The sequence below is a fragment of the Diaphorina citri genome, unplaced genomic scaffold, assembly GCF_000475195.1.
Source record: "Diaphorina citri unplaced genomic scaffold, Diaci psyllid genome assembly version 1.1 scaffold3315, whole genome shotgun sequence".
NCBI classification, from domain to species: domain Eukaryota; kingdom Metazoa; phylum Arthropoda; class Insecta; order Hemiptera; family Psyllidae; genus Diaphorina; species Diaphorina citri.
In genome coordinates, this window is record NW_007380724.1 from 13669 (window position 1) to 20016 (window position 6348).

The 6348-nt window shown below is 41.0% G+C and overlaps 1 protein-coding gene across 1 annotated transcript in view; it reads left to right on the plus strand.

Annotated features, from left to right (window-relative positions):
- Positions 1–3542, plus strand: part of LOC103520201 (protein spire-like) — a gene marked incomplete at its 5' end in the record, with an annotated part of 8800 nt that extends 5258 nt beyond the window's left edge. Inside the window, 3 exons of the mRNA XM_026831419.1 lie at positions 1200–1420; positions 2842–2973; positions 3486–3542. Of these exons, the coding sequence (XP_026687220.1) occupies positions 1200–1420; positions 2842–2973; positions 3486–3542 (410 nt within the window). The remainder of the gene's footprint in view (positions 1–1199; positions 1421–2841; positions 2974–3485) is intronic.
- Positions 3543–6348: the final 2806 nt, after the last annotated feature.

A 6348-nucleotide genomic window follows, 5' to 3' on the forward strand; every position in this document is an offset into this window, starting at 1 on the left:
AAAAAAATCTCCTTACTGTGGTGAAATAAATCTAGATGAATAAAGTACATCAAACCCAAGTTCTATCAATGTCACAGACGGTGAAAAGTAAAGGGGGGGTTTCTGTTAGGGTGCGTACACATCTTTGCCGCACCAGCTTTGCGGCAAAATTTTAAAGATTATGCCGCGAACACTCCCGCGATGGACCTGCGGCAAAATTTTACCGATCTTAAAACATTTAATGTGTAGAACTTCTACCTGTATTATTTTCGAAGAAAAAAAAAAAGGTTCGGTCAATATTCTCGGCCTTGACTACATAGTATTCAAACCCAGTCTTTCTACTTCAAAACCCAATTTTTATGCTAGGTTGATCAGAGTCCTGTGTTTCTTAATTAGTTTGGCCCGCGGAACCCTTTTCAAAAGGTGAACATCTTTGCGGAACCCTGAACTTTCAAGATTGCACCCCCCACCCCATCCCCCTTAAGATAAGATAAGACCTTAGATGTTACAGTTCCCTCTATCAAACCTCTAAAAAAAGCTGTGTAAGATGAAATACCTAGTCTAAGATGGTCATTTTGAAACTGCATTTTATCTAGTGTATGATTTTTCGGTCTAATCATTAGACCGATTTTTATTCCAGTTTAATCAGCATTTTGATCCGCAGCGAGTGTCCGAGTATGTTACTCGCTCAGTATAATTTCTATTAGCAAGTGTGTGGACTTGTTCAGTGTGCAGATGAAAATGGTTTGAGAGAGTCCGATGAGCAGTATTCGATGTAATCCTTATGGACTATAAAGTGATTGTGGAGTTAACAGAGGGAGGAGTTATTGGTTCCTGAGTGATTTCATGTTTCGCCATCGGACCCGAGGTGTAATCAAATATGCCTGGATTTTTGAACAGATGGAAAAAGAGCACCAACGAAGATTTTTTTACAGCACCTGAAAGAATCCAGGCAATTTACCCCAGACTTGTTAATAATGATTTTTAAGCTTTTTTTTTATTATTATTTGGTGAATCGCCTTAAAAGATGGTAAACGTAGTTGGGGTACTAAACAAGCGAATACTACATACTCGAATATTAGGGTAGATAGTATTCGCAGTAGTTTATTTTTTTTTATAACCTCATAACGGACCAAATATTGATGTTAAAGCCCTTGAAAAAAAAATCTCCAAGATTAGAACTTCCTTAACCTTAATCCCCCCTCTTCTGTCCCTCACAGCGTACGATCTGGCAACCCAGTGTCCTTCGCGACGGGCCTCCATGCGTCGTCACACCATAGTGGGGGGCGTCGATGCCCAAAAGGCAACACTGTCCATACCAGCACAGAAGTCTAGTTCCCGTGATTCACACCAGGAGGAGCCACCGAGTCGATGCCTTGGCAACGTGGCACCCGAGATGTCCTGGTCTCGTACCTCTCTCCAGGATGATCTGCTACAATCAGTAAGTAATGGTTTAATCACAATAATCAGTAAGTAATGTGTTAATTAGTGAGGAGGACTAGGTCGCGGGTTCGATTCCCGCCCGGAGTAGATTTTATCCTGTTCGGATAAGGTTCGTTCTCGGAGCAGTTGGCTTTCTCCCATCCTGTCTTCCCTCTCTCTTTGCTTTCGGGACGATAAGCATTTAGCAACTTAACAGTTACAGATGTTACATTTCCCCCTATCAAACCTTTTGAAAAAAAAAAACTGGACAAGTATACAACGCCCACGTACCTATATCGACTAAAGTAAGACGTAGAGAAATACAATACATAAAGTAAAGAAAATGAGAAACGGAAATAGCTTCAGAAACGTGTACTAGACATGTGACGTGACGTAGGTATGAATTGCACAGAGCTTTGCTAAGCTGTGAGCTTTCTGAGAAACTTCAGGGAGGGAAGGCCAGTTTTAGAGGGATATAAATACGAAAGAAAATAAAATAGAATAATGCTCACATTGCTCACAGTACCTACTATGGCGCTTATTGGCTGTGAAAATATAGTCACGTATGTACGTTTGGACGTACAGTAGAACCTCGATTATTTCAACTAATTGGGACCGAGGGTAGTTGAAATGATCACTCTCTATGATCTTTTCCTATGATAAGATAGGATATCCAATAGATCTACAGAGGTCGCAGTGTTAATTGCATACTCTCTTGGGAGAGGAGCAACCAGTCCCATAATAGAATAGAATAGAATAGAATAGGATATCCTTTGAAAGATAGAAAAAAAACAATGGATTTTGGAGTTGAAATAATGGAAGTTGAAATAATCGAGATTCTACTGTAGTAGGTATATTGATAGGCCACTTCCTACAGTATAACGTTATACATACGAGTAGAGGCATAGTTGTAGGGTATACGAGACAGAGGAAACGTACATAGACAAAGGAAACCTTAGCAAAGTGTGCCCTATATCGCTAAAGTCATGAGAAAACTTGCACATATTGTGTGAGGGTGTTTGTACTAGTTAGCTTGGACGGTATCGCGCCTGCCTTGTACGCGCTAGGTTGCGGGTTCGATTCCTACCCGAGGTAATTTTTATCCTAAACGTCCTAAACAGATAAGGTTCGTTCTCGGAACGGTAGGCTTTCAGGAAGATAAGACCTCCTTTGTTGCATTCCTCTATATCAAACCTCTTAGGAAAAAATCATTTCTAGGAGTTAAGAGGTTATGAAGGTTAACGATCTAATGTTATTTAGTAATTCTCGTACACAAAAGTCCACTCCGAGGCTTAGATGTAGGGGCAAAGAGCCCTAAAAATATGGAATAAGCATATGCGAATCTACGAGATCTAATATCCCCAACAACATAAATAGACATTCTAACCACATAAATATATAGACAATACTGACCAACCTTTTCACTCTCCCCATCCACAGAAACAATGGCAAGAAGACTGTCTCTCCCTGACTCTGGAGGAGATTGTTCACATCCGCAGTGTCCTCACCAAGGCAGAACTGGAGAGCTTACCGGTCGAGGGACATGTCAAAGAGGATGCGGAGAAGAGAAGGGTAAGATTAAAGAAGTCCTTCTTTAATCCGGCAATAAATAATAAAAAAAAGGCCTCACTGCCAGGTAGACCTGACAGGTACACCTGATCATGTTTACCTGACACCTGATGAACATACACACTATCAACTAGAACTGACAGGTACGGCTGAAAAGGTCCGTCTGTCAGGTCTACCTGATACCTGATAGTGAATGGCTGGCCTTAGCAATGTAATAACTGTTACATTACAAATACTCGTGTGGTCTATGTCGTAGTATGCCTCTCATCTGATGGGCGGGAAGAAGCACAATACTTCCCATAACCCATATAGGTGCTGGGTCAACAGTCAACAAGAGTAGTTGTAAAAGTAACCCGTTGAAATGTGGATGCTGGTTCAACACGAGAGCACCAGAAAGTAGGTAACCCTCTCCAATGTTTCCAATGAAAATATGAGTGCTATTTTTTTGTCGATTTGAGGCATCAAACCCGGTACCCTCTACTTATTGTTTATTTTGTTTTCTTCTCATCTTCCAGGTTTGTTTCCTATGTATGAAGACCCGGTTCAGTTTATTCGGACCCTGGGGTCAATAACACGAGAGCACCAGGAAGTAGGTAACCCTCTCAAATGTTTCCAATGAAAATATGAGTGCTATTTTTTTTGTCGATTTGGGGCATCGAACCCGGTACCCTCTATTTATTGTTTATTTTGTTTTCTTCTCATCTTCCAGGTTTGTTTCCTATGTATGAAGACCCGGTTCAGTTTATTCGGACCCTGGGGTCAAGTGTGCCGACTATGTAAGAGAACTGTATGTTCCAAGTGCCATTCTAAGGTAAGTACTGTGTCTACTAGGACTGCCCAAACAGTAAAATTATTAGACGTGATTTCCACATGCTTTAGCTGGGATTCAAACTCGCGATCTTTTTATTACAAAGAAAGGTATTGACATTCTTGATTACGGAGTTACCAAGGAGGTACCAAAATAAGTCTGTAGGTTTGTGGCCCGATAGTTAAGAGCACTACGTCCCGGAGAAAATTTCCACCCCGGCCGAGTCCGATTCCCAACCGAGCCAGCCTAGTTAGCTTAGTTGGTAGTGCGTCTGCCTTGTAAGCGCTAGGCCGCGGGTTCGATTCCCGCCCGGGGCGGATTTTATCCTGATGGGATAATGTTCGTTCTCGGAAACGGCTGGCTTTCTCCTATCCTGTCTTCCTTCTCTCCTCGATTTCGGGACGATAAGACCATAGCAGTTAAAGTTCCCTCTGTCAAACCTCTTAAAAAAAAAAAAAAAAAAAAAAAAAAAAAAAAAAAAAAAAAAAAACAAAAAAATGAAATGATTCTACTGAACTTCAGCACTTCACACGTTCGTTATCAGGGGAGGAGGCAGGGTGAGAGTTTTACCAAGTTGGTATTGTTTGAATTTGTTTTACATTGTTTGATAAAAAAAAAATGGTTTGACTTGAGGGAAAATAATGGAAACTTTGAGGTGTAGTAGATGAACCAAATATTATAGGGACTGGTCTTTGCGTCAGGGCAGTGAAAATAAAAGATCTTTTTTGCCAGCCTAGTTAGCTTAGTTGGTAGGATAAAATCCGCCCGGGCGGATTTTATCCTACCAACTAAGCTGATGGGATAATGTTCGTTCTCGGAACGGCTGGCTTTTTCCTATCCTGTCTTCCTTCTCTCTTCGATTTCGGGACGATAAGACCATAGCAGTTACAGTTCCCTCTGTCAAACCTCTTGAAAAAAAAAAAAAAAAAAAATCCCAGCCGAGTTGGAAATTTTCCGACCAACCTTTTTCGTTTCCGGATAGGGATGTAAAAAGAATGCGGATAAAAGATTGGTTTCTAATACCACGCTCCTTAATTGGTTTCTAATACTTTAGGCCGGGGGCTACAAAGTGGGTTCAAACTCGCTTAAAGTTTTAAACTCGATTCAAGCAATCTGATTGGCTGGAATTTTTTGAAATCAACCAATCAGATTGCTTAAACCGAGTTTAAACTCACTTTGTAGCCCCCGGCCTTAAAGTTGCTCATAGTTAAGACTTTATAGGATAAAAAAAAAGTCCAACTCATAAAACTAATGGCTGTCTCTCTCTCTCTCTCTCTCTCTCTCTCTCTCTCTCTCTCTCTCTCTCAGCCATTTTTTCGTGATGACGTCAGTTCATGTGTCAGTTCGTGATGACGTCAGTTCATGTGTAAACCATGGCTGTTTCAACGTTATTTTTTTGTGACCTTTTAGCGACATTTTAGGGGATTTAGGTACCGTTTTGGATGTTTTTGAGTGCGCCAATGTACTTTTTGGGTACTTTTACATCGGAATAGGACTCTATCTCGAAAAAAATTGTCATTTGGTTGAGCCCCTATAATTTTCGCGGGCAGCCATTTTTTTGTGATGACGTCAGTTCATGTGTCAGTTCGTGATGACGTCAGTTCATGTGTAAACCATGGCTGTTTCAACGTTATTTTTTTTGCGACCTTTTAGCGACATTTTAGGGGATTTAGGTACCGTTTTGGATGTTTTTGAGTGCGCCAATGTACTTTTTGGGTACTTTTACATCGGAATAGGACTCTATCTCGAAAAAAAATTGTCATTTGGTTGAGCTTCTATAATTTTCGCGGGCAGCCATTTTTTCGTGATGACTTCAGTTCATGCGAGGTCGTAAACCATGGCTGTTTCAACGTTATTTTTTTTGCGACCTTTTAGCGACATTTTAGGGGATTTAGGGACCGTTTTGGATGTTTTTGAGTGCGCCAATGCACTTTTTGGGTACTTTTACATCGGAATAGGACTCTATCTCGAAAAAAATTGTCATTTGGTTGAGCCCCATTCTATAGTTAATGCATCTTGAGAGCCAGTATTTTGTGTCATACAATATGGGTGTGAGTGTGAATTATGGGTTTGTATGAAATATTACTTGCCCTGTCTAAAGACAAAACTGACAATGTAGGTGCAACGTTATTTTGTCAACAAACATCGTAGCATGGCAATGTCGAAGTGCGTCTCTGATTAGATGGGTGAGACACAATACAAGTAGGTGCTGGGTCTACACAAGTTCACCAGCAATAAACCCGGTGATAAATTTACAGTTGAAATATGAGTGCGAATTTTTCGTCGATGGTTGGCATCGATCACATGACCTTCTGCATCTACATAGCAAGCACAGGCCTTATATTACAAACGTACCCCTAACTTCTTTTGTCTTTTCGGTGGCGTAGTGGTCATGACGCTCGCCTGGTAATCAGGAGGGCGTGGGTTCGATCCCAGCCGAGGTATGGAATTTTATCCTCATTTATTTGAGAATTTGACCACATAATAATGGCGCTCTAAGGGTTAGGTGGTAGAGAACGCCTAAGGCGTTAACCTCGCCTAGTGGTTGCCTTCCACTCAAGAGTCTATTA